This window comes from Rhinoderma darwinii, chromosome 4 (assembly GCF_050947455.1).
Source record: "Rhinoderma darwinii isolate aRhiDar2 chromosome 4, aRhiDar2.hap1, whole genome shotgun sequence".
Classification (NCBI taxonomy): domain Eukaryota; kingdom Metazoa; phylum Chordata; class Amphibia; order Anura; family Rhinodermatidae; genus Rhinoderma; species Rhinoderma darwinii.
Window position 1 is genome coordinate 382,710,430 of NC_134690.1, and position 27,085 is coordinate 382,737,514.

At 40.9% G+C, this 27,085-nt stretch overlaps 1 protein-coding gene across 1 annotated transcript in view; it reads left to right on the forward strand.

The window, feature by feature from the left end:
* The window catches only part of LRPPRC (leucine rich pentatricopeptide repeat containing), a 135,681-nt gene that overhangs the window by 29,988 nt on the left and 78,608 nt on the right, over positions 1-27,085 (forward strand). Inside the window, exons 12-20 of the mRNA XM_075863229.1 lie at positions 5,766-5,884; positions 6,715-6,808; positions 9,433-9,502; positions 13,893-13,920; positions 16,666-16,720; positions 19,337-19,443; positions 19,727-19,804; positions 22,010-22,052; positions 24,556-24,668. Of these exons, the coding sequence (XP_075719344.1) occupies positions 5,766-5,884; positions 6,715-6,808; positions 9,433-9,502; positions 13,893-13,920; positions 16,666-16,720; positions 19,337-19,443; positions 19,727-19,804; positions 22,010-22,052; positions 24,556-24,668 (707 nt within the window). The remainder of the gene's footprint in view (positions 1-5,765; positions 5,885-6,714; positions 6,809-9,432; positions 9,503-13,892; positions 13,921-16,665; positions 16,721-19,336; positions 19,444-19,726; positions 19,805-22,009; positions 22,053-24,555; positions 24,669-27,085) is intronic.

Consider the following 27,085-nt stretch of genomic DNA (forward strand, 5'->3'; position numbering starts at 1 on the left):
CCCCCAAAAAAAAAAATATATATTTCATTCCAGTTTGTAATTCAACAAAATAGGAAAAACACCAAGGGGGTGAATACTTCTCAAGGCATTGTAGTTCAGGCCTGATCGCGGGTCTTATTTGCAGCTGTAATACCGGTGTATTACGTTCATTACGCTGACCTTAGGCTGCCTTTTAACTTGGGGTTTGAAGGACATTAAGTTATGGTTTTGTAAACTGCATTGAATATTCTGATTCTCTTTTTATTAATCCTAATCCAGCACAGCTTTGATTTGACAAGGTCTAGATTCATTCTGTTTTGTATGATTATGATTTGGCTTTTGTCATTTGGTCGCAAAAAGTATAATCCATTTTAGTTTATCGTGAACTAGTCTTCTTAGAAGTGCATGTTGTAGTCCAAATTAGGCAAAAAAAATGTTTCTGTGCATAGGGGCTAAAACCCAATACCTAATATGTAATGACGCAGATACTAGTGGACGGTACAACCTGCTTGTAAACACAGATTGCGGTATTTTATTATGGTTTTGTTTATTACAGTCACCATCAGTCTAAATGGCAGATCTGCGCAATAAACCATTATCACTTTAACAACAAAAAGATCTGTTAGATTACTGCAAAAAAAAATAAGACCAAACACAGCAAACATTAATTGCTTAATCATTCATCTACAGCCAAAAGTATAAACTAGACTGTGCTTCTGAGTCCTTGTGTGTAGTAACTGCGTTCAGTCTTTGTCTTCTAAGCTGAGCTTTTTGAAGGCTGGAGAAATCTGGAGCACGGTTTCCTGTGACAGGAAGTAACTGTCTGGCATTTCTAATGGGTTGGTTATTTCTGTCACTTGGTCACCCAGAAAAGTCCTCACCACCTTCCTACCTCAGGACTCTCAAAAGAGGGCCTCATGTACTCATCTGTATTATGGCTAAATCTTCTACAGAGTTAGGGTGCCCAGATAGTTACATGGTGCCTTACTGTACCTTCGTTTGCCTCTGATTTAAAACAGAGGGAACAAAATTGGTGCATAATTCTGATTCTGTAGAACGGGTTGTGTTTTTCCCTATAAGCTTTCCTCTATCTTATGAATTCCCTGCGGCCTCCTGCACTACCTCCTGTAGGGTGTGAAACTTGACCAAACTTTGATCCTTCAGGGTTCTATTAGACAGACAGACAGACAGACAGACAGACAGACAGACCAGCCTCTCATCCTAATTTATAGCCTTTACGATTTCCAGGCATTGCTGTTTAGTAAGTTGAAAAAGCAAAAAGATAATGCGTGGTAATTCGCTTCTCCTGCTCATTGGGTAGAAATCAGAAGTACAAAGGTATTTTGTACGCTTTATGCCACTGTACAGAAATGATAAAAAAAAACAAAAACTGGTCTGATTTACTAATACTATCTAAGCTTTAGAGAGAGTAAACTTAGACAAGGCAGACCTAAAATACGTTGAATTTATCACAGTGGCACATGCTGTCTGATAAATTTGGCGCATCTGGCTGGACTTGTTAGACACTTTCTCTTCCTTATATAACCTATTGGTTGGCTTGTCAAATTTGGATGCACTTTTAATGCACACTGTCACACTTTAAGCCACGCACCTTTTCACCAGAACACACCTTTCCTGATAAGCCACGCCCATTGTCTAGTGTGTCTAAAGCAGATAATGTTGGGCACAGCATATACTCAACGATTCTGACGCGTTTTGAATCTTAAATCTGCCTTATTCCGTAGTTTATTGGACTTTGTATGGGTGCCTGATTTCCCCCATGGGAAATGGAGACTGAAAAATGGCATACTTGTATATGGATCTATGTGAATCTTCCTCCACTTAACTACTGACAAGGAGGATTGGTTTTGAGGCAGGAAATACATGTGAAACGCACATACGATATGTAAACATGCGGTCAAAAACACGTTACCATACGATTCTTAACAAGTGCAGTTTGTGCATCTATACGGAGTGCCGCATGCTACAGATTTTTCATAACCTTATATTTTTGTTGAATTCTCTAGAAATTGATTAATGGCTTAATAAAACTCCACATAAAAGGGTCACTTCGCTTTTAAAGGGGGTTGGTTCTCTGGGACATCCTTAGAATAGGCCATGAATATTTGATCTGTGGGGTCTGACCTCCCTTTCATTGTTTACAAAAGACCAGCGCCTCGTCCATCAAATGGCTGTGCCTGGTACTACAGCTCATTACTTTTCAGTCTCATTCAAGTGAATGGTACAAGCGGGAGTACCAGACACCACCAATGTCTCAGAGAATGGCCTTTGGGCTAGAAAGGGTTTTTATGTTACTCCATACCAACCAGAGCTCCGATTTAAACTCTACTTGGATAAATGAAATGTTTCATTGCTATTCAAACCAATTTTTTTTAAAATTTCTTTTTATAGACGTTTTACATGTCTCCCAGTAGTTGTTTTTTGTTTTTTTTGTGGATATATATTTATTATAATCTATGTCCATCTCTCTATCACCATTCTTCTATATTATTATGTTTTGGTGTAATTCTACATTGTCCGTGTAAGATTTCAATATTACCCGTTCCCAGTACATTCAGTCTTAGATTCTAGCCACTGTATTCTTGCTGACGAGAAACTCTTGGAAAACAAATTCGACACCTTGGCCAAAACTAAGTGGCTGCTTGCTCTGGGCACACACAATACTTGCAGTCAAAGTGCCCATAATTAATGCTTTCTTCTTTTTTTCACGTCTCCGACTTAAATAAGGCGTTTTGTTTAAGGCAAAATTGAGCAGCTGATGCGACTTTAATTTAGTGTGACTTGCCTGCATGTATTTTTAAGTGCTCAAAGGGAATTCACATCATATTACTTGCACCATAGTGCACTGCATAAAATATTCATGGAAGTGTCACTTTTCCATAGGTGGCACTCCAGGGCAGAGCAGGGGGACTTTTCAAACTTTGCATTTAAAGAAAGTAAGAAATCTGCAAGGCGAGTAGTGGAGGGCTTGTTAGCATATGCTGTGACGGAGCACAACCCCCGCAGCTTTCAGCAAAGGCCTTTTGTACTAGCGAGATGTCAATACCTGTAGAACTTTTGACATAAGGAAGATAACTGTGCGTAATGGAATGAAAGCAAAATCGTGTAAATATTATAGATCGCGCAGGCCATCCCTCCAGCTCTGCAGAGTTAATGCTTCAGCTGCCTGATGTCTTCTGTCTATTTACAGCTCTGTTTTCTGTAGATGGTCTGTTTTGTTCTAGAATACTTTTCCAAAACCTTTTGAGTGACTTTATAGCTTGAAAAATTATTTTTCATTTGAGCGGAGAGCAGCTACAAAGAGACTGTACATTACACCAGCACTATGTAATTCCTAATTTTACCTGTGATGGCGCTGCAGAACAATTGAACACTTGGTGTCCGGTTACCCTTCAGATTATAGCTGATCACTGTGGGTCTCTTCAGCAGGGCACTTTGTGTTGAGTTTGTCGGTAAACCTGTCTAACATAGGGGGAATGTTCAGAGCATACAAATCTTTCAAGCACTGTACATCCATAGAAGTTTAAAGGGGTTTTCCAGGCATTTAATATTTATGGCCTGTCCTTAGGATTTGTCATCAAACTAAGATCACTGGGATTGTAGTTCCAGTCCAGGACTGCGCTGCAATCCCAGACTCCGCCACTACGGATGTGTACAGCGCTGTGCCTGGTGAACATTAAAGGAGCATCGGCAATAGTCGCCGCGGCCCCTTTAGTCAGCTTATCGGCAGGGCTCCCGGGAGTCTGACGCCCGCACGATCTGATATTGATGACCTATCTTACGGAAAGGCCATCAATATAAAATGCCCGGTGAAGCTCTTTTAAGATTGCAGAGTAAAGTGTGTTTTTTGTTTTTTCTGTTTTTGTAATATGCATCCAATAATGAAGCTGTAATGTACTGTATATATATATATATATATATATATATATATATATATATATATATATATTAGTCCAAAATGGTAAGACACCATGATTGCAAAAAAAAAAAACCCAGCATGTTGTAAAATTGTTGACATGTACCCTCTGACACATATCATACACAGAAAAGCTAAGCCTATCAATAAATAAAAGAAACATGTGAAAACTTGGCCACAGTGTTTGCAGGATTTCCTGCATGTTCCTGAAACAGTCTTGTAGAAATCCTGCAGGGAACACCAGGGTTAATTTCTTCGTGATCCCACCATTTTTGTCTTGCAGATAGCTAAACCACACCCTCTCAGCTAAGAGCTGGGGCTTAGTGTTCCTGGTCTCCTACTGCAGACAGTTGTCTTACACCCAGACTTAGGATTTTGAGGAGGGGGAAATTGCTGATTTCCTCGGTCACAGAAAATTATTTTTATAATTCTCATAATTTTGATTGCAAATATAGGATGAAGGGATAGGAGACTAGGAATTGCTGGAATCTTTCAAGTTTTCTTATGTATTTTCTGTATTTTAGAGTTCCTTTTAAAAGTGTGTTCTCTTTGATTAAAGTTTTAGTGTATTCCTTTGTTCTTGGTCACCCGCTTTATAACAAGGCAGAGTTTTATTTGACAGTAAGCTCCGACTTTACCCCTATACTGTATTACTATAAATTGCTATCAAACCCATGTCTACAATCTGGAATGGTAATGCTTAAAAGGCTCTGTCACCAGTTTATAACTGCCCTATCTTCTACCTAATCTGATAGGCGCTTCAATGTAGAGAAGTAATGTGTTATTTATTTTTTTAAATGTTTTATTTTTGACAAAGTTATGAGCATTTTAAGTGTTATGCAAATTTGTTCTTAATGTCTAAGTGGGCGTTTTTTTACTTTTCACCAAGTGGGCGTAGTAGAGAGAAGTGTATGAGCTGACCAATCGGCGTCATACACTTATCTTAATTCATGTCCATCTGTGCTGTCACTTACTCCCACTTTAACTTTACCGGAGTGTCGGGAGAATGAAAACACATCGCCTCCAAGCAAGAAGAGAAGTGTATGATGCAGATTGGTCAGCGTCATACACTTCTCTTTACTATGCCCACTTGGTGACCAGTAATAAAACGCCTACTTGGGCATTAGGAACAAATTTACATAACACTTAAAATGGCCATAACTTTGGGTTTTTTTAAATATTTTTTTTTTACAAAGTTATGACCATTTTAAGTGTTATGTAAATTTGTTCCTAATGCCCAAGTAGGCGTTTTATTACTGGTCACCAAGTGGGCATAGTAAAGAGAAGTGTATGACGCTGACCAATCTGCATCATACACTTCTCTTCTTGCTTGGAGGCGATGTGTTTTCATTCTCCCGACACTCCGGTAAAGTTAAAGTGGGAGTAAGTGACAGCACAGATGGACATGAATTAAGATAAGTGTATGACGCCGATTGGTCAGCTCATACACTTCTCTCTACTACGCCCACTTGGTGAAAAGTAAAAAAACGCCCACTTGGACATTAAGAACAAATTTGCATAACACTTAAAATGCTCATAACTTTGTCAAAAATAAACATTTAAAAAAATAAATAACACCTTACTTCTCTACATTGAAGCGCCTATCAGATTAGGTATAAAATAGGGCAGTTATAAACTGGTGACAGAGCCTCTTAAAATGGAATGGAAAGTCCCAGTTTTGGACCAGTATAAGAATGCTCTGGATTTTTTTTAAATTTTTTTTTTAGGAATTTTACTAATTTGACACATTTTGTAAAGTGCAAATTGCTATGTTACTGCATATAAGGTTACCAATTGTATTATTAGTCCATTCAAAATAGTCTTACTACCTTTTCATTTCCTCTTCAAGGCCTGGTTCAGTTAATCAGAACTATGAATACCATGGGGGTTGATGTGGAGCTGGACACCTTGTCGACTTGTAGATCTTGGATTTTTTCCGAGGCAAACTCTGGTCAAGCTATTTTGCAGGTATTGTCTTTTTTTTTTATGCTCATATTTGTGACCACTTGAGCGATGACCTCTGAGAATCACGTTCTTGTGACTTCCAAAAAACCTTGATAATATATTAAAGGAACTCTCATTTTGAAACATCTGTCATTGAAAAGAACTACAATCTGAATGTAAAAATATGGCGGTTCTTCAGCTTTTAGATGGTAGGTGGTTGGTTTCCAATTCGCAATTCTACATGTATCGTTAATTGTAAACCGTTGCAGTTTTCACACATGAACACCTACGATTGCTAAAATATGCCTAAGGCTAGTTTCACACAAGCGTATACGGATGTGAATTCCAGTCTGACCGCAGGTCTGATGACCCGAACTAACAACATTATAGGTCATCAGGCCTACGGTCAGGCCGGGATTTGGGGCCATGTTACACTAGTGAGAACTGGGACTAAGCCTACATATATACCTGGGGATGGTAGGAACCAGCATTAAGCTAATTAAAATCACCCATGGCAGAACGGGAGGAGTGCAAGAAATGGAGGCAGTCACTAACCCCACATATATGAATCACATAAACAACACAAAAGTTTGGACATCACATTCCAACAAAATGTGTATAAAGCTGCAAGAACACCTGTGACTGTAAATATACAGCAAGAAAATGGCGACAGCACTCTGCATTTGGTTTAATTTTGTTGGAATGTTCTGTTTAAACTTTTGTGTGGTATGTGTATGTATATACGTGTGTGTGTGTGTGTGTGTGTGTGTGTGTGTGTGTATATATATATATATTTACATAAATTTCAAAGGTTTACATAATCTATACTGTAAATTGATATTTCTATCTTCTAGGATAAAGAATGTCTGGAAGACCTACAAAATGTGTGTATATCCGCAGTCAGACGTGGACTTATATATGGGAATCTGACAAGTGTTTACTCCTTCTGTAAGTATCTATGTTACATAGTTAGTACGGCTGAAAAAAGACACATGTCCATCAAGTTCAACCAAGGGACGGGAAAAGGGAAGGAAAAATTTCTACACATAGGAGCTAATACTTTTTTGTTCTAGGAAATTATCTAAGCCTTTTTTGCAGCATCTCTTGTCCCTGCTGTGACTGCTCCTGCGGTGACTATTCCATAGATTCACAGTTCTCACAGTAAAGAAGGCTTGTCGCCTCAGCAGGTTGAACCTTTTTTTCTCCAGACGGAGGGAGTGCCCCCTTGTTTTTTGAGGGGGTTTTACATGGAACAGGATTTCACCATATTTTTTGTATGTGCCATCCATATATTTATATAAGTTAATCATGTCCCCCCCTTAGTCGTATTTTTTCAAGGCTAAATAGGTTTAGTTCTTTTAATCTTTCCTCATAACTTAGATTCTCCATGCCCCTTATTAGCTTCGTTGCTCTTCTTTGTATTTTTTCCAGCTCCAGGGCATCCTTTCTATGAACTGGAGCCCAGAACTGAACTGCATATTCTAGATGAGGCCTCACTATTGCTTTGTAAAGTGGTAATAGTACATCCCTGTCCCGCGAGTCCATGCCTCTTTTAATACACGACAATATCCTGCTGGCCTTTGAAGCAGCTGATTGACATTGCATGCTGTTATTGAGTTTATGATTTACAAGTACACCCAGATCCTTCTCCACAAGTGACTCCCCCAGTGTAGCTCCCCCTAGGACATATGATGCATGCAGGTTGTTGGTACCCAGATGCATAACTTTACATTTATCTACATTAAACCTCATTTACCAAGTGGACGCCCAAACACTTAGTTTGTTTAAATCTGCCTGCAATTCATGAACATCTTCCATAGACTGAACTATATTACATAGCTTGGTGTCATCTGCAAAAATAGAAATAGTGCTATTAATCCCATCCTCTATATCATTAATAAATAAGGTGAATAATAGTGGTCCCAGCACTGAACCCTGGGGTACACCACTTATAACCGGGGACCATTCAGAGAAGGAATCATTGACCACAACTCTCTGGATACGGTCCTTGAGCCAATTCTCAATCCAACTACAAACTTATACTTTCTAAACCTATAGTCCTTAATTTACCCATTAGACGTCTATGGGGGACAGAGTCAAATGCCTTTGCAAAGTCCAAAAACACTATATCCACATGTTAATGGCAAGTTGGCTATTCTTTATCGTGTTACTGTTTGGGTATATTTATATTCAGTGGTTATGTGCCGCAGATCGCTACAGCGCAGAAAAATGTTTGTGTTTACACGTGTTTTCTATTGTGGCTGTCCTAAAATGTGTGTTTTTTAATACAAAAGGAACTGTAGATGTATTTTATTTTTTATTTATTTTTACTATGCAGTAACTTGTATGTATGTATCCTTGATGGAGAGATTCATATACACCTCTCCTTTTCTATCGCATTGTGTAAACACAATGTTTTAAAAATTATGTTCATATAGTCCGAAAGACGGATCCAATAAAAGACTGCAGCGGTCCAAATGCTTTAACCCCTAGCCGCACCACTTAGTAACTATACGTCGTTGCGGGAGGTAACTTTCCGCATGAGGGCGTAAAGTTACTGAGTCGTTTCGACAGTGTGGACCGGGAACCGGGAGGTCAGCTGTTTCCGATAGCTGACACTCCACGCTTGCCGGCCAGCGGTCCTTTGCCACTGATTTCGGCAATCAACCCCTTAAATGCGCGATCGCCGCATTTTTAGGGCTTTCCAGCACATCGGCAGACCCCGCTTTGAAATCGTGAGGTTTGCCGATGGTTGGCATGGCAACCAGAGGCCAAACAATGGCCTCCGTGTCTGCCATGGACGGGAGCCTATCTGAGTGACAGGAGTCACTGTGTCATTCCAGATGCGCACTGTCGGCGACTGTGTGCATCCGAAACCGGGAGGTCAGCTGTCCCCGACAGCTGACACTCCAGTGTTGCCGATCAACGGCTCATCGCCGCTGATTTCGGCAACGAACACCGCATTTAGGGGGTTTGTAGGACATCGGTAGCACCCATGCAATTGTCGTGGGGGTTGCCAGACAACAGCTTCCGGGTCTGCCATTTATGGAAGCCTATGAGAACTAGCCTCTCATAATTGCTTGGATAGGTTAAAGCATTCCAAAGTTATTACCACATAAAATGCTCCGATTTGAAAAAAATCATCTGTGTCCACTAGGCCAAAACAGACTGCGTCCATAAACGGCACATGGAGTTAACTGCTTTTTACAATCCGTTTAAAAAAAAAAAAAAAAAAGAGTCCCATTTCTGGGACCCCTAACGGTGAACTGTAATTTGTGGGGGATTGCGGAAGCAAGTGTTCAATTTTCTAGCAGCGCCACCATTGCAGAAATGAAGCGTTACATGGTTTCCATTGGAACCAATGGGCTGTTTGTGTAATGCTCGGACATGATTGGTCCTCCAGAGAAAGGAACACTCCTTGTAGCCATCCTCTAATCTGGCTAAATGATGAATGTCCTTAGGGAACCCCCGTTTCCTTTAACTTAGAATGACTGAATAGGGTAATTGAAGATGTGTTTTTTTTTATTTTTTTAATTAACCTATATGTAACCTGTTGGAATTTCTTATTTCAGTATTATCCTCAAGTACATCCGTTCCAAAGGATAGACGTTTAGTTGTTGCTCTGGGTGCTGCTTTTTTAAGGTAAGTGAAAATCCTATGTACTAAAATGGACAGTTTTGGAAAACAGAAAAAAAATCCTCTAGCAGTTCTTGTGTTTTTTAAAAAAAATGAATTTATTTTTTAACCTCTTAACGCCGAAGGACGGATATATGTGTCCTCTGCAGCTGCTAGTTCGCGCAGGAGGACGGATATATCCGTCCTGTGATGGCGCGGGTACTGCCACTGTACTCACGCGATCAGCGGCAGGAGCACGGCTGTTATACACAGCCTGGCTCCTGCTGCAACTGCCGGAATCTAAGCGCGCTCCGATTCTGGTAGTTTAACCCATTAAATGCCGCTGTCAATAGTGACAGCGTCATCTAATGTGTTTGACAGAGGGAGGGAGCTCCCTCTCTCACCCCATCGGCGCCCCCCGCAAAGAAATCGTGGGTCGCCGTTGGGGTTCCATGGCAGCCGGGGGCCTAACAAAGACCCCCAGGTCTGCCTTCAGCAAATGCCTGTTGGGCCATGCCGGAGGCATGACCTAATAGATTGCCTGTCAGATTTACACCACAGGGGATATGAAGCGTTGCACAGTTATATATGGACATGCTGGGTCCTACAGAGACACTTTGTAACTCCTCTCCACTTACACAAATAGATAGGGGTCCTGAATGGAGGATTATCCACCCTCCTCCTCTATTATGTGTACATTTCTTAATAGGGTCCTTGAAAATTTATTTTCTCAACCAGTCCGGCTGTTACTGCAATTAACCTTGAAGTCCTATTTTCTATTCACGGACTTGTCCAGGTTTATGCCGCAACTTGTTGTTTGACATTATAATGTAAAAGTATCTCTTCCTTCGGTAAAGCTTTCATGGTTTGTATTGGCCCTAGCAGCCATAACATCCTGCCATTCTGTGCTCCACTACATACAGATATAGCAGAGCCGAATATTTAATTGAACGCTGTGACTGAATCGTTGCACAATGTGATTTGATTTACAACACACCGATAACATGTCGACGAATCGTGCCATATAACAAACACCGCTCTGCTACAGCATAACCAACTCGGCTCTGCTGTATATGTAAGAGCAAACAAATTGATCTCTAATTATTTCTCGACTTAACTAGTGCTTCATTCGAGATAACGACCGCTATGTTCTGTATTCTGCACACACTCATTTATATGGTAATCCCAGAGTAGGCTCCTGATAATGTTGAATGGATGTGTGTGATTAGGAGCCCTGACAGACTGCCAACATCTTTCATAAAGTGGGTGGGCGCCAGTGAGACGTTTTCACTGCTCGCTGACAGATTGCCATCAGTTTTGTAACCGCTACAGTAAATTCTCATGCTGCCTTCGTCACATCACATCACGCCGCGCTCATAATCGGGGAAAATAATTATCATTTCTATAACTAGGACAAGTCGTAGAAATGAGCTGAAACCACAACTTTTAATCACGGCCATTTATACCTTTTGATTTTACATTCGAGAACGCCTGTGATTTCAATGTACCATGGTCATGTGATGCTATTCTGTCAAAGATGTCTGTTCCGTCATGTTTGTCATTGGGTTATTTTTTGTCTGTTCGCTCTTAAAAAGCATACAAAAAAAATCACCAGTCAGTATAAATCTGTGAGCTGTCGTCTCTTTTTAGCCGTTTTCTTGGTTATATGATATATCTGTATCTGCCATTAAAGGGGCGATCACTCAGCTTTCATAGGATCCTGAATGGCAAATATGCCAAACTCTTACTACTTGAAAATCTGAGTAGAAATTCTTGTTAAACTGATAAAAGACGACCTGTCACCTCTCCTGACATGTCTGTTTTAATAAATACTTGTATTTCCCATCAAATAACAATCCTGCAACATCTTTTCTTAGCACTCTGCATTGTGCCGTTCCTCTGTTATTCCTCCTAGAAATTGATGAATAAATTGACAATTGAATGTTTCCATTCTACTTGTCAAAGGGGCGTGTCTCTACAGTCCCACTCTGTCAGCACTGATTGGACATTGTCACTCAGTGTAGGGACACACTCCCAACTGGTAACACCCAGATGTCAATTTAGGGCGTGTTCACATCCGCGTCACCCTTTCTTTCATGGGTTAGACTGCGCTGTTTCCGCCAAAAAAAAACGAAAATCTTACGGAACGGAGACAAACGGAAACCATTTGCAAAGGAAGCATTACCGTTGCAATCAATGGTCATGCAAACGGAAGCTATGGTTTCCATTTGCCTTTCCGTTCAAGGGTTCCTTTTGACGGAAAGGTCTAGCGGAACCCATGAACGGAAGGGTGACGCTGATGTGAACAGGCCCTTATTCATACATTTTTCAGAATAAGAGATTTAGAAGACACAGCTCTGATACACATACTGTAACTGTAACGAGCCCAGCACCTGTGTGTCCATCACATGACCAGGACAGAATCTTATCCACTGGAAGTAAACAATGATGGTTCCTACTGAATAAAAACAAGCAGAGATCTTGAAAACCATGAGGAATTAATACAGAAAGTATATTAGAAAATTGTATCATTTTTAATTATACAAAAAAATGACATTAATTTGCTGAAACCGGAAAACCCCTTTTAATTTTTCAAAGGAATTTAAAAAAAAAATAATAATTAAACAGTGACCTGATTGGTTGCCATAAGCAACTACTTCAACGTACACGCTAAACTACTCCATATGGGTCCATTGGAAAGACGGTGTTGGTCAAAATACTCTTTCATCTGGCCGGCATACGTCCGTATACTGCAAGAAATGAAATCTGGAATAGCGTCGTATAGGTCAAACTGATACCATATTAGACTATAGGTGACGGATGGCAACATGTGGTATCTGTCACCGAATCTATTTTAACTGGTACATCATGAACTTTTCAACACGTTTTCGTGACATCAGTCAAAGGGATGTTGTTATAGCCTATGGGTGACTGACGCCTAAGGGTATGTTCACACGTAGTGTAAATACTGTGGATTTTCCGCTGTGTATTTCATTGCGTATTAGAGCAGCAGCAGAGTGGATACGATTCGGAAATTTCTGCCGAAAAAGTGTTCCTAAATTGACCTGCGGTGTGTTTTTTAATCCCTGGTTTTCCTTTGCGGGTTCTTCCCATTGAATTCAATTAACTTAAAACCTAAAACAAATCGCAAATGTGGCGGTTTTTGCAGCGGAAAAGCTGTGGTTCCGCTGCAAAAATAATTTAAATCTTTTACTTACCCAGATTTCTGTGCTTCCCCGTCCAGCCCGGCCTCGTGGGGTGACGTTTCATCCCATGTGACTACTGTAGCCAATCACAGGCTGCAGCGGTCACATGGGAAGAAACGTTACCTCAGGAGGCCGGGCTGCAGGACGTACGAGGGATGCGCCGCCATGACTACAGTGTAGTATAAGCTTTTTTTTTATTTTTCTTACCGGCTGTTTTCTGTAGCGCCCGAAGAACTGCACTGCACAATTTGGTGGGGTTTTTCAGCCGGATTTCCATGCAGGCTCCAGGGTGGATACGTGGTGTTCGTTTACGCAGCCTATCTGCCCTGTGTGAACGTAGCCAAATAGTGGCATTCGTTACCCATAGACTATAATGGTATCTGTCTAATAGAGTAGCCCTGAAATGGCTCACAATGTATCCCTTAAACGGATCACATATTGGTCTGTTGGGGGACAGATACCGCTATGTTTACATCCGTTCAAAAGCGTTTCATGTACGCGGTTTCTATACACAAATTATTTACATAGTTGCGGCATACACGTGAAAGAATGTCAATGATATACAATGAAAATGTTACTTTTCATAGTCCTGCTGTGCTTTAGTTGCTGGAAAAGCGACTAACATGACGTATACCTGAATAACACGGTGTTAACCTAACCTAGCCCAACTAGACAGATTTGTCCTTCTGGAGATTTTTTTTTTTTTACTGTAGGTGCAGTGATATGATTGCATGTGAACTGGAGTAAATATAAGAAGTAGAAGGATAAACAGATAGATGAAGCAGAGCTGGATTTGTAATTTAACAGTTTTCTTTATGCATTGTAATTATTCCGTGAATTAAGATCAGTTTTACTTCCCATTATGGAAATGTACTCATTGTGTCCAATTGTCTCTTGTGCATTGACAGTCAACTCTGCTATATGTGCGTGTGTATATGTGTATATGTATGTGTGTAAAAGCGAATGCCCTAGTGTGTTCTGAATTAGGCGCTGTCCAGACAACACATTGGAAAATGTATGTGTCGATGACAGTTGACGGCTGCACTTACTTGTGTCTTTTGTGTTAATAAACGTTACATATTTATATGCACTTAAAATACCGAATGACAGAGTAAGTGTGTAATAAAGTTACTGCAGCCAACACGCTGCGGAGGAGTGTGCCTGTTATAATGGGTTAATTTACATTTCTTGTCCTCTGCTGCCACCTACAGGTCCAAAGATGTAGACATTTTGGCAAAGGTAAGTGCATTGATATTTTTTTTTTCTTCCCCCTATACATATATGTTCTTCATTGAGATTCTTTAATCTTGCATATTAAATGTTTTTTTATTTATTTTTTGTTTTACATTTTTCAAGTTTTTGATCTTTCTTTTGCTGCCAATTGTGGTGGTGGGTCCATTATTTTGACTAGTGTGGAGCTATGCAAGCTGAGACTTGCGTATCTGTTAAATAGAGACCATTAAAGCCTATGGTGACAGATGCCACTGTTAGGCATCCGTTTAACGCATCTGTCTAATAGATGCCTGTGACTGATGCCATGCAGAAGTATCCGTCCATTAGAGGCAAACCAATGAATGGGACTGAGCTGCAATACCTAAACGCGGCCACTGGACAGGAGTTGTACTCTTTCTGGTAGAAAGCAGCCATGTTTTCTACTCTTATACAACCCAGTAGGCGACCTGAGATATTGAGGAAATGAACAGCCCTATACAATAGTTTTTATATGTAACAAGAGAGATTAAAACTGAACAGATTCACATTAAGATACTTACAGGCGTATTGTCCAGGAAGTGCAGTCATAGGGTCCCAGTTATTGGTGCAGGGAGTCCGAGTTGGGTCGGTTGTGGTCCATTCCGATTGCTATCAATAGGGCAGAACTACTTAACACATCTCCAATTGTATTCCTTGGGATTACATAAAGGGGTTTGTATGGAAATATTTTAATGCTTGAGAAAGACCCTGCTGTGTTGATGGGTCGAAATGTTGCACTTTTTGCTATGGATGTTTGATCGATAAATACCTTTGGAACGTATTGGAGATGTGTTGTGTCGCCTACAAACTATTGTAAGGATTGATGGAGTCGGAGGGGTTTATCCGATGTAGGATGGCGTGACATCATCTTACAACCGGGCTTTGTGCTGCTTCACACTTTTAACTTTTTTTTATTTAGGGAATGCCTTTCACCTCTCCTGACATGTCAGTTTTAGTAAACAATTGTATTCCCCATAAAATAAAAAATCTAGAGCATCTTTTCTGAGAACTAGACGCAGTGCCGTTCCTCGGTTATTCCTCCTAGAAATGTATGAATCGATTAACCACTGGTATCACCAGTTGGGTTGTGTCCCTACAGACGGACAATGTCCAATCAGTGCTGACTGAGTGAGACTGTAGGGACAAGCCCCCAAAAGGTAACACCCAGTTGTCAATTTAATCATACATTTCTAGGAGGAATAACCGAGGAACGGCTCAACACCGTTCTAAAAAAGATGCTCCAGATTTATTATTTCATAGGGAATACAAGTGTTTAATAAAGTAGACCTGTCAGGAGCAGTGACCGATCCTCTTTAACAGTAAATTGTCTGGGCATCATATTCACTAGGAGAACAAGTCAGTAGAAAAGTTTGGGTTGCAGTAAGATGAGATTTGCCCAGTTGGGTGTAACTTGTCAATGTAAGGAAACGTCTGCGAATTAAGAAGGGTGCTAGACAACACGTTGTGGGATGCATGGCCAAGAGTGCCATATGATCCTATATACCATAGAGGCAAAATCCCATCTTCAGAAAAACGGCGAGTAGGGAAAGTCGCCCAAGGGTCATGGAAAGGGTGTGGAGGGCTGGAACACAAACAAGGCCCCTTTGTCCTTGGTGACAAATCATGGCTTAATAGAAGGGGGCACATTTTGATCTGCTCTTAAGGGCACACTTCTTTCTATGTTACTGTGCAAAACGAGATGCATGTTCTGAATTGCACAACCTTCTTTTTTTTTTTTTTTAAGTTTCCGATGGGAAAGTGGCATCATAATAATTCATATCCATGTTTTTTTTCTGGGATGTGACGGTGCCTGATCCCAGAGAAGTACCTAGCTGCAACTTATGGCGATTGTGAGATGATTTGCACACAAATGTAATGGTAGAGCATTAGCTTATAAGGGATCGGTCATAGAGACTAACCACTTACATTACAGCCATGAAGAAAATAGAAACCGCAACGCATCTGTGCCCACTAAAAGCCGCCCATTGTGCTATTCCCGTGAGCGGGGAAGATGACGGGTAGTGGGAAAGTGAGAAGATGTGGTGGCTGCCCTGCCTCATGTAAATCCGGTCTGTCTTTCTGGCAGTCTCAGAAAAGATCATGGGTCACCCTCTTACTATGACCCCTTTGAAGCATCATATGGGGAGTGCAGTCTTTATCCGTAATATGGGCTCTGCAATGCAGCGGCATTACTACCATCTAAAACCGGTCTAACTTGTACTACCTGCTAGATGGAGTACTTTGTTATGCAGAGGATGGGGTAGATCATTGCTTTGTTTTGGCCTTGATGATGTCCTTATTCTTAGGAAGATGGTGGGTCCACTGGTTTAAAAAAAAAAAAAAAAATCAATTATTTGCCCCCAATTTTTTAAATTTTTCTTGTTCTATACCGGAGAACACATGGGCATTATATGGGTTCAGTAGTCAACTCTTTCCTTTTATCTCTCCGATCCTGAAGATCTTTGTCTGTCCCCATCACTCAGTAACATGAGAGGGTTAAAGGTTTACTCTGCCTGAAAATAATGTTCTTTGTATGACATTTTGTCCCTGTATCGGGTTTTATTTTTTTTCTGGAGTAAATTACTATGATGCCGCATGGAATAATATGTCAGCGGAGAGATGCTTTATTATTTGGAGAATTCAATTTCAGTCACCAGTTGTCCTGTGTGTATATGTGTATTTTTCTCCCCTTTTTTCACTTGGCTGCAATAGATGATTATTCTGTCTTAACAGATAACAGGGCTCTTGTACAAGGATGGCTCCGACAGCAAAGACTCAAGACCGACTGGTAGCGTTTCAATTTCTATGATTGTAACTTATCCATAAATCTGTTCTCGTCTGTAATGACTGGGCACCGGGGATTACAACCGTAAAAACACTGATTGCTGCTTTTAAGAAATGCTAAAAAAAAAAAAATGGTGTAAGCTCAGTGTCATGATTGTCTCATGAACCCCATGAATAATAATAATCTCAAGTGACCTTAAAATATTCATATGGATAGAAAAAAAATATATATTAATAAAAAAAAAATATATATATATATATTTTTTTTTTTTTTTTTTTATATGTAACAATTTTTTTTGTATCTAGAAATCTACAATACTGAAGGTTTTTTTTTTTTGTTTTTGTTATTTTTTTTGTTTTTTTTAAGTTTTTACCTTTATGTATTTGACCTTTAATGGAGTTATTTTTTGTCTCTTGCTGGCCTCTATTACCGTATATTAGAACAGCTTTTTGCTGCATTCACACACCATGTTTTGGTCCTGGAAACATAGCCATATCTCTAAAAACATGGCGTTTTTGTGGTCATTGTTTTTTTTTGTTTTTTCTCTTTCAAACTGCAGCATGCAATAAGAATTGTGTTTTTTTTTTTTTTTTATTTATAGACTTCAGTAGACTTTTAATATACATTAAAAAGTCTATACAAAAACACATCACGTAAAAAATAGTCCGACCTATTGAACTGCTTGAACTATTTAAGATACTTTTTAGTTCTGTTCGGCTCTGTATAAAGCGGTCCATACTTTTTTTTTTTTTTGATTGCTAGGCAAATAAAAATGTTATAGTGAGGTATTTATTGTGTTGAAGGTGTCTAATAATATTAGATTTGACTTATGATGTATCTGCAAAATATTGCTAGATATTGTAAGATATTGATTCACTGGAAATGTTTTCTTTTAGACCTCATACACACGACCATAAGGATTTTTACTGTCCGCAAATACGGATGCACATCTGTAGCTGTCCGCAAATGCGGAAGCGTTCATAGACTTCTATGGGCGAGACCATATCGTAATTTAGGACAAGAATAGGACTCTTAATATATTTTGAGGATCATTTCTACGGCCCGGATGCACCTCTGTAAATATACGAAGGGGTGTCCGTGGCCTATAGAAATGAATTACGGATGAGCATGGGGCCTTAAAGACATGGAATGTATTACATCTCCATACTACAGTGTTTGGGGTGGTAATATGGCACCCATAGAGGTGTAAGAGGCCCTGCTGTGTACCTCCTGTATGCAGTTTTTTTTTTACCCGTAAAAACAAAATATAAATGAACATACGCTGCATTACGTAGGTGTTCTCCCCTACAAGTATTGCTTCTAGGTTATAATAGCTCCGTAATGTGGCATTATATTGGGATACAGCGTGCCTATGGTTTAGTGTTATGGAGTCGCAGGGACTAGTGGAGAGGAACAAACCTGTGCGGCCATTTCTCATTGGACCTGATCCATCGAGATTAGTGGTAGTCCCCACTGCCTAAACACCAATAATCGGAAGTCTTTGTTCACAACTCGTTTGGTGTACAGTCGGAGGATGCGCCTGGAAATACTCCCGGCCCATACACCAAACCAGTCTGTAAACCCCTATGGGCCATGCGGATGCCAAGAGCGGCTTTTTTGGTATCTGCCGGGTTGGTATACCTCGGTTGTAGCATAGGGCAGCCGCTGAAAAAAAAAAAATCAAACCACGCGGTATAGTTTTTATTCCCAGTGGTGGCCTTTGGGTCCGAGTATGCAACTGTATGGCACACGTCAGGAGATAGTCTCTCCCTATGTGACGACTGTAAATCTAAAACGCATAGTAAATGGGGCCTTAGGGCTCATTCAGAAGAGCGTGTGACGGCCATTAAAACAACGGCGTCACTCGGATCCATGTAATTTCAATGGGGCCGTTCACACGACCGTTTCAACGGAGCGTGTAAAGGGTCTGAAAAAATGACGTCCTATTTTACTCCGTGTCACGCATCCCTCCATAGACTCTAGTCTATGGAGGATCCGTGACAACGCGTCCCGCACAGGTGCACCTCGGACGTGAAAAACTGCAGTTTTTCACGTCCGAGGTTGCCGATGCTCGTCTGAATGGAGCCTAAGTTAACCCCTAAGTTCAGCGCTGTAAAGCAAGAGCTGTTGTACTATTAAATGGAGCAAGTGCAGCAAATAGGACGCGCTAAAAATAAAATATATGGTGCGGTTGTTCACCTTACTCTGGTCGTGCTCCTTTAACGGCTGTCTTATACACACTCGGCACACTGCGGAGGAGACAGTAATATTTACGTGACATCGTTATTTTTGCGGTTCGCCCTCCTGCTTTACAGTTACTGAACAGGGTAAAAAAAAAATAAGCATGGAAGTAAGATTTAGTAGTGAGAAGCTGTCACTGGGTCTGAAAATAATTAATATTCTTTTCAGTCACCAGTTAGAGACGTGCTCCCAAACCACATCATCTCTATGCCTCAGTGATCATTGTTGCCGATGCAGCCTCTCATCAGGGTGACATCTCACACCAAAATGATTTCTTATAAATTAATCTTGATAACATGACAGTCCCAGTAATTTCACCAGAATGCTTTCTTCTTCTTCTTCTCTTTTTTTTTTTTTTCGTCGTCTTCCTCGCCGCAGAGTTTGTTGGCTATTTTCTGCATTACGTGATTGACAGAATGAGCGACTCGGAGGCGCAGGCCATGGAAGAGCATCTGAGACAATACTTCCATCAGCTTAAGGAGATGGTACCATTTTCATTTATTTTTATTTTTTTCCTTTTCTACATAATGCCTGCTCCGTCTGACATGTATCTATTAGATTTTTTAAATTGCTGCTTTTAAGAAAAACCAGACCACTTCTCAATGTCATGCCGGAAGTTGGAGACTTGAATTATGTCGGAGATAATTCCTGTTAGACAGATTTCATTTAGTCTGTGTTTTTAAAACGAATATACTTTTTTTTAGAACATATTCTTCCTCACCCCCCTCTTTCTCTCCCTCCGCTTCAATTTTTTTTTCCCTGATACAGGGCTTAACAGTTGGCGTGAAACAATCCAGAGGTATCCAAAAGTTGCTGGAACGGCATGGAGTTCCACAGTTGAATGAGGTGGGTATTTATTGTAACTTACTGTAAATAAAAAATATATGGGGGGGGGATTTAATAAATGGACCGAAAAGTATTATCCGTGTAGTCACTGCAGTATGTGAGTACACTCGCTAATATATATTCTGGTCCCCCATCGCGCTGATTATGAGATTTTCATAGATTTTTATATCGCTATGAAAATCTCACAATCAGCGCAACGGGGGGCCGGAATGTATATTAGCGAGTGTACTCACATACTACAATAAGTACACTGCTAATACTTTTCGGTCCCCACATAACCCCTTTAAGAGCTAGTTCACACAGAGTTTTTGGCCCTGGTTTTGACGCGGAAACCACGTCGGAAGCTGCGCAAAAAAAAGTCCGAAATTGGCTTCCATTAATTTCAATGGGAGGCAGATGCGTTTTTTTTCCGCTAGCGGAAGAAACGCTCGCGGGAAACAGCGACATGCTCTTTCTAACCACGTTTCCGTCTCTGACCTCTGCTTAAAATCAGTGGGAGGTAGAGAAAGCGATTTATGCTCAATGGCTGCGGCCAAAAAATGAGGTGAAGAAAGTGCAGACAAGGTCGCCTTCTGCCTGCAAAAACTTTGTGTGTACATACCCTTAGAAAGCAGAAATCTTCACGCTCCCTCCTACGTCGTTCTCCCAGGGGTTGTGTTGCGTGAAGCACTGAGCCTGATTCCTTGTATTGGCCACCTTTTGTTAAAGAGGTTTTCTGGGCCTACAACATTGATGTCCTATCCTTTATGATAGGCCATTATTATGAGATCGGTCTGGGTCCGACTCCCAGCACTTCTGCCGTTCATCTGACTACCGCGATGATCCAGCAAGTGCAGCATCCCCTTCACTGTTTACTAGACACTGCGCAGTACAATTGGTAGTAGCTGTACCTGGTATTGCAGTTCTCTGTGGCTCAGTCCCATTCAAGTGAATGGGACTGAGCTGCAATACCAGGCATAGCCACTACCAATTGTACGGCGCTGTGTCTTGTAAATAAGTCCAGTGGTCTCTTCAGTCAGCTGATTGGAGGGGGTTTTGGGAGTTCAACCCCCACCGATCTGATATTAATTGTCTTTGCCTTTGCATGTTGACAGTATATATGATTGCGGACATTGTATACTATTATTCCTACTTACTTCTTGACCTCAAAACACGGAAAGAAGAGAGCTTATAGCCAGAAATATATATCAAACGTATAAATTTTATTAACATATACAGACAAACAATTCAATAAAAAGATATGTATAAAATACAATATGATATAAGGACAAGACTCTAGTAAAAAGGTTCAGGGAGCAGCTACCGGCATGATTGGTGTATAGGCTGGGTTAGCTATATTTTCATAAAAACAAAGCCTCTCCGGTATACTAAGAAGATCCCTCCTATGAAAAGTGGTAAGGTTATATGAGCTCAATGGAAAGTAGCAGATATTGCATAGATTCCGATATTAAATATAACACATAGACAGGGGGATTCCAGTTATCTTACTCAGATTATCAGTGAGAGGATACATTAGACAAGGCTTACCCATGATTAGTTAAGGTTGTGGTGCGATAGGTGCTCCTGCACAAAAGCCCCAACGCGCGTTTCGCTATGTATATTGCTTCCTCAGGGGGAAGCAATATACATAGCGAAACGCGCGTTGGGGCTTTTGTGCAGGAGCACCTATCGCACCACAACCTTAACTAATCATGGGTAAGCCTTGTCTAATGTATCCTCTCACTGATAATCTGAGTAAGATAACTGGAATCCCCCTGTCTATGTGTTATATTTAATATCGGAATCTATGCAATATCTGCTACTTTCCATTGAGCTCATATAACCTTACCACTTTTCATAGGAGGGATCTTCTTAGTATACCGGAGAGGCTTTGTTTTTATGAAAATATAGCTAACCCAGCCTATACACCAATCATGCCGGTAGCTGCTCCCTGAACCTTTTTACTAGAGTCTTGTCCTTATATCATATTGTATTTTATACATATCTTTTTATTGAATTGTTTGTCTGTATATGTTAATAAAATTTATACGTTTGATATATATTTCTGGCTATAAGCTCTCTTCTTTCAGTGTTTTGATATACTTAAATAGAGTTGCCTATCTGTTCTTATATGGGAGGTCGGTCCTTGATTTTGACCTAGCCCGCAGTACTAATGCGTTTTGGAGTGCATATATTGATTACTTCTTGACCTGTTTATCTCTGCAGGACCTTAAGATATTGGTGAAACCTGGTGAATCCTTTATGGTGGGTATATACTACTCTTGTTCCATACCCTTTATAACATGACCCCTAATGTTCTGTGCAGTTAACAAATTACTCACTGAAATGTAGCATTGTACATAACATATGTGGTTTTTTTTTTCATTAATGGGGTCCGGTTTCAAGCTCCTAATTCCCATTTGCTCTACAAATGCTCTTTAAGGCCATATGGACATTATAGAGGATGGACCCCCCCCCCCCCCCCCTTATTAGCCACACCACCTATTACATGGTGAGCCATTCATTTGAATGGCCAGTATGTAATACTACATTTTTGCTAGGAACAGGCAAAACTTAGCCTGGAGAGATCGGCTGACTTCCGGGAATAGCAGAAGCTAGACCGCCTTAATTATACAAAGATTTTCTTTTTCTAGATTTCCCCTTTAAAGAGGACCTGTCACTAGGTGATTTAAGTTGAACTGGTTTACTGACCTGAATAGCGCTGTCATCATGATTCCTGCAGAGTTTTTCTTCCTGGACTCCCTCGTTCCAGAGATTTGACCCACTGTGTTGTTGGTTCCCTTTAGGCTTGTTTGCTGTAGTTAGCCAACATAGTGTGAACTACCCTCAAGCTGCCTTGTGCTGATTGGTCAGTATCCGAGGCAGTGAAGTTAGCTCCACCCCGTTGGCTAATAGAAAATTAGCATATAGCTGGCCATATCTCTGGGGTGGGAAGGGTCCAGTAAAAAAAAACAGAGAGGCAGCGCTATTCAAGATGACAGCGCAACTTATATGACCTAATGACAGGTCCTCTTTAAAGAGGCTCTGTCACCAGATTTTGCAACCCCTATCTCCTATTGCAGCAGATCGGCGCTGCAATGCAGATTACAGTAACGTTTTTTTTTAAAAAAACGAGCATTTTTGGCCAAGTTATGACCATTTTTGTATTTATGCAAATGAGGCTTTCTAAAGTACAACTGGGCGTGTTTAAAGTAAAAGTACAACTGGGCATGTATTGTGTGCGTACATCTGGGCGTGTTTACTTCTTTTACTAGCTGGGCGTTGTGAATGGGAGTGTATGATGCTGACGAATCAGCATCATCCACTTCTCTTCGTTAACACCCAGCTTCTGGCAGTGCACAGACACACAGCGTGTTCTCGAGAGATCACGCTGTGACGTCACTTCCTGCCCCAGGTCCTGCATCGTGTCGGACGAGCGAGGACACATCGGCACCAGAGGCTACAGTTGATTCTGCAGCAGCATCAGCATTTGCAGGTAAGTAGCTACATCGACTTACCTGCAAACGCCGATTCGTCAGCATCATACACTTCTAGTCACAACGCCCAGATGTAACACACAATACACGCCCAGTTGGACTTTTACTTTAAACACACCCAGTTGTACTTTAGAAAGCCTCATTTGCATAAATATAAAAATGGTCATAACTTGGCCAAAAATGCTCGTTTTTTAAAAATAAAAACGTTACTGTAATCTACATTGCAGCGCCGATCTGCTGCAATAGGAGATAGGGGTTGCAAAATCTGGTGACAGAGCCTCTTTAATATACTTAGGGGGAAACTTATCAGGTTAACGGCACTTAAAGGGGTTGTCCAACTTCTGACAACTGCTAACCTATCCACCGGATAGGTCATCCATATGTCACTGGTGCGGTTCTGACACCCGGACTCTGCACCGATAAGGTGCTCCGGTGGCCTGCGGGCACCGGATGTTGTGGCACATAATGCTATGGACGGAGCACGGAAGCAGTTGGCTCCGTACATAGCATAGCGGCTGTACTGCAGGTCTGCTTCCATTCACTTGAACTGTACTGCAGCTGATCCGCTATACTGCTTCGGGCATGTACGTCTGGTGCACGGAGTCACCGGACCAACTGATCTGTTCGGGGCCCGGGTGTCGGACCCCCGCAGATCATGTACTGATGACCTACCTGTTGGATACTTCATCAGTGGTCAGAAGCTGGAAAACCCCTTTAAGTCTCATAAGAAAGTTGCAAATTTTGACGAACACCCTAAAGGAATGCTGGGAACACTCACGACTGGCACTGTTTCTGCAAAAAATGATGTTCCTTCTCATACAACCCCATCGCAGAGAAGTGTTGCTGTCTTTTCTGGAACACTTATGTGATGACCATACTGCAAGAGGAGTATAAAAGAGAAGCACATTGCTTGCTGGAGGATCTGGAAAATGTACTAAATGGGTTGTATTAAAGGATAACTAAACTTTCAAAAAAACTTCTGACGTGTCATAGTGACATGTCAGAAGTTTTAATCGATGGAGGTCAGAGCACTGATCGCTAAAACGAAGCTGCAGCTTCGTTCATGATCGTCTTTTCTCGGAAAGCTAAGCAATAAAGTCTATTATCGACTACTCTTGGTCTATGTTTGAAGAATGGAGCCCTATAGATACATTTGCATACACTGGTAGCTGTTCCTGGTGTATACGCCAAATGTAAACAGAGCCTAAATGACAGATCTAGGTGAATATTTAGTTTTAATATATGTATTTTTATTTTTTTTTCTCTTCTAGACAGAACCATATGAAAATATTTCGGTACTGGAAGAAGAACTGGCTAAACTGGAGAAAGAAAATCAGCCCATTCAATTAGTTTTACTGAAACTTCTTGGCATCCTACGTGCAACTAAGGTAATAGTTGATTCAGCCAGTAGTTACAAGCTTGATTTATGTGTACAACGACTTTAGAGGTATCCAGGGCTCTGAAAATATAAAGTGGTTTTCCCATCTGGGACATTTATGACCGATCCACAGGATGTCATAAATGTCAGATGCGGGTCCCACCACCGGGACCTACGCCTATCTCTAGAACGTTCCACCTTTTTCTGCTCCCGTTGCCTCCCGGCCACTTTTTGACTATATGGTCGAGAGTTACGGAAACAGCGTAGCTTGCTGATTTCTCCTTCATGGCTGGAAATCTCCTGCTTCAGCCGCAACACAGAGCGGCAGAACAGGATTTAGGGGGCCCTTTTCTAGATATAGGTGCGGGTCCCAGAGGTGGGACCCGCATGTATCTGAAATGTATGATTTCTCCTGTGGATATGTCTTAAATGTCTCTGATGGGAAAACCCCTTTAAAGAATAGCCAGAGACCAGATTTAGTGCTTGGACACACAGGACACTTGCAGCCTTCCAGAACATGTCATTTGAAGGCAGTGTTTCTTTAAAAACTTAAAGGGAGTCTCATCAGATTTCACCCTAACCAATATCTAACACTGCTAGGTAGTGACAGAGTAAAGCAGTAGGAACATAGTATTGAATTTTAGTTCTTGCACTAGAGTAAAAAAAAAAAAAAGGTTCTCAGTTCTTGCACTAGAGTGCAAAAAAAACAAAAAACGTTCTCAGTTCTTGCTCCAGGGTTATTTTCTGCCGCTTGCCTTGTCCGCCGAATCAGGAAGTGTCCGGCATCTTGAGCACCAATCCCTCTCCTCCCCTCTGCAGTTTTTTGACAGCTTTGCTAGTCTGTGTCCTACAAGCAGAGCCGTCAATCAACTGCTGAGGGGAGGAGTTGGAGCTCAAGCTGCCGGACACTTCCTGATTCGGCGGACACAGAGCACGGCAGAAAAACTCATTTTTTTACCCGGAAGCAATCATGAAGAGATTCAACACTGGTATGTTCCTTCTGATTTACTTTATAACTAGCCTTTGTTAGAGTTTGGTAGGCACTTCTCTCCATAGACTATGGGCATCTGTGTCTTTCTCTCCTTCCTCCTGCCTTCTGCTTCCTATCCACTCTCTATAGACGTCTATGGGCATCATATCTGTGTTTCCTTCCGCTCTCCCTTCCCTGTCCATAGATTTCTATGGGTAGCGCCTTTCTCTTGCTCCCTTTCTCTCACTCCCCCTCTCCTCTTACTAGACTTGTATTGGCAGCTGTAACTGGCGGTTCCCTCAGTGGAGTTTAGCAACTGTATCCGGTATCTCTGCTTTTCTATCTCTCTATAAGTCAATTCTGAGTGAGTAAACAGTTAGGAAAATGGAGGGGTGAGCAGCCATTTTTCTCTAATAATAATATATATTAAAGTGTCTTACATTCACTTGTACTGTTGATTTAAGCAAAATTATTTATAACTGGAGGTATGCTTTAAAATAAAATAATGCTTTAGTGTTTTGTAGTAAAGGGGTTAAGTCCGACCTGAGCCTGTGCAGAACACTCAGTGCTGTGGCTGCGAGCAACTGGTCTGATAGGACTTGTCATCCGTGCAGAGTCCGCTTAGAGCCGCAGCTCTCTTCATTTCTATCTATATTGTCAAGCAACAGATATGGGTTTCCAATGATTTGCAAGTCAAATACTGGCATTTTTAATGCTGGGATTGAAATTCCATTTTCCTGTGGAGGCAAAGCATTTTTCGAGATAAAGGTATTCATACTATCCGCCACCAGACATCCGGCTGCACTTCATATTCATTTCTCGAGAGCGTCTACAATTTATGGGATATCATCAGACTTTTGGGGACAATTTCTTGTTCTGAGCGATTTCATGCCTTACCCATGGTTTTTCCAGCAAGAAAATGATTGCGGCGGTGTATTTTGTATCTCAGGAAATCCACTTTTAGATTACTTGGTTGTGACAACATTACAGATAACATAGTATTTGAAGCCTGAGATAATTTAAAGGTTTAGTCCTCGACAGGCTGTGTTTAGAGGAACGTTCAGTTTTGTGCCAGCGACATTTTAACTAACCTTTTCATGCATGCTTATCGCACACCGTAGTCCGTAATTGTCTTCTGTGTTTAAACGCCCCATAGTTCTAGATGTATTATTCCGTGAGATTGGATGGAGGTAATTTTTTCCCTCCTGTTTTGTGTTTTTCATATCATTTTTTTATAACCTAATGGACTTTAGTGTCTCCGCACTGTACTCTCCCGATCATCGATACAAAGAGATGATCACACTAATTGACGATGGAATGATCTAGAATGAGTAAATGAGTACAACTAGGTTTAACTTCCTTTAATCTGACACCCATTAGCTGAGAAATTCTTTTAGTCCACCACTTTTTGTTTTCTGTGGGGTATTTAATAATACAGAATTTCTGAGCCTCTGTTC